This window comes from Austrofundulus limnaeus, unplaced genomic scaffold, assembly GCF_001266775.1.
Source record: "Austrofundulus limnaeus strain Quisiro unplaced genomic scaffold, Austrofundulus_limnaeus-1.0 Scaffold189, whole genome shotgun sequence".
Classification (NCBI taxonomy): Eukaryota; Metazoa; Chordata; class Actinopteri; order Cyprinodontiformes; family Rivulidae; genus Austrofundulus; species Austrofundulus limnaeus.
Genome location: NW_013952591.1, coordinates 1,105,877 through 1,107,527, shown reverse-complemented (window position 1 = coordinate 1,107,527; position 1,651 = coordinate 1,105,877). Strand labels below are relative to the sequence as shown.

Here is a 1,651-nt window from a genome sequence, read left to right as displayed (position 1 = left end):
TTTTAATCAAAACACTATATCTACCTATTTCTCCACATACAACTTTTAGACTTAATCCTCGTTTCGATGTGATGGATCACAAATGTTGGCATTTCTGGGAGAAAAAAGGTTGTTTTGAATTTTATGGCATCGGACATTTCAAAAAAGTTAATCAGAGGCAACAAAAAGCTGTAAAATTAAGAGGTTTAGTTAAAAATCATCTGGAGGAGCCTTTGGTAAACAAGCAGGTTAACACATCAATAAGACTGAATATAAAAARATCATTTTAGATAAGAATGATGCTCTGAGGTTCATCAGTTTGTGTAAAACTGTCCAAACTAATGAAACAACTGTGGTGGTCCTGCAGCAGATTAAACGCCTCTCTCGTCCCCTCAGACTACGAGGCGCTGCTGCAGCAGCTGCAGGCCAACGACGCGTCATCAGGAGACTCCTTCTACATCCGGGTCAACGTGTCGCTCGCTGCCGGCTCCGGCGGAGCTCTGTCCGTGTCGTGCAACGACGTCCTGCACGTCACGAACACCCGACCCGCTGGCGCCGAGGACCAGTGGCACGCYAGCCAGGTGCACCCCTGTCAGCTGCTGGACCTGCAGAGGGGCAGCGTGCCTAATTACTACAGGTTGGTTCTGTGAAGCTGAAGCGGACCCTCGGCTCAGTCAGGTTTGGGACTGATGATGTTTCTGTGTGAAACCTCAGGGCGCAGAGACTTCTGATTCGAGCCATTGAAGAAATTAATTTTCAGACCCAGAAGTGTTTGAAGGTAAAAAAAAAAATCAGCTAATTTGTTCTCAGTGGCTACGTCCAAAAGTTCTGCTGTAACTTTTTTCTTCCTTGTCCAGGATGGACAGACCCTCCCTGAGAGTAAAGAGAAGGCAGTGAGGATCGTGAGCACGGGGCGTCCGGGTCGGAACCCTCTGTGGGTCAGCGTGGAGAAAGAAAAGATGACGAGCTCGGAGTCTGGTACCAGAACCCACCTGTCTGTCTCATTCTGCTGTTCTCATTCAATCCTCAACCTGACTCCACCCTGTCCTCCCTGCAGGATCTCCGCCTCYGTCCAAAAGCTGCGTGACCCTCATGCCCTACACCCTGGTGTCCCCCCACTTCCCCCCTGTGTGCAGGCCGGTCCTGCTGCTGCCCACCGTCCTGGGTCGCATCCTGGACAAGAAGTTAGCCAGCTGGCAGGGCTTTGAGCTCTGTGAGCCCGGTAAGACCCCCAGCAGTGTGGGATGTTTTCTCAGCGAGCCCGCAGACCTGSTGCTGTTTTTACAACCTGTTTTGTTTCTCAGCAAACACACTGTCTCAAACCCTGCAGCCATAAATATTTAATGGTTTTTGCTGAAAACCAGGAAGGAAATAAACTGCGTGAACAAATATTTATAAAAATCCCAGTAGAGGCTGTAAATGTGTGCCAGTGTTCCCTGCAGTGAGCTCAAAACAAACATTTGATCATCTTTGAGGGAAAGTTCTGGACTTATATAAGAAAATCAAATAGATCAGTGATGATGATGATGATGATGATCAGTGTTGTATAAAGTACATCAAAGTGATACTTGAGTAAAAGTACAAGTATCTTTATAATAAAAATATTTTGGTAAAAGTTAAAGTCTTCTCTAAAAATATTACTTGAGTAAAAGTCTTAAAGTATCTGATATGT

General features: G+C 46.1%; 1 protein-coding gene across 1 annotated transcript in view; it reads left to right on the top strand.

Moving 5' to 3' along the window:
- Nucleotides 1-1,201, top strand: part of card14 (caspase recruitment domain family, member 14) — a gene marked incomplete at its 3' end in the record, with an annotated part of 12,202 nt that extends 11,001 nt beyond the window's left edge. The window contains 4 exon segments of the mRNA XM_014018310.1: nt 376-616; nt 694-757; nt 837-957; nt 1,037-1,201. Coding sequence (XP_013873764.1) covers nt 376-616; nt 694-757; nt 837-957; nt 1,037-1,201 — 591 coding nt within the window.
- Between the last annotated feature and the right edge of the window lie 450 nt (nt 1,202-1,651).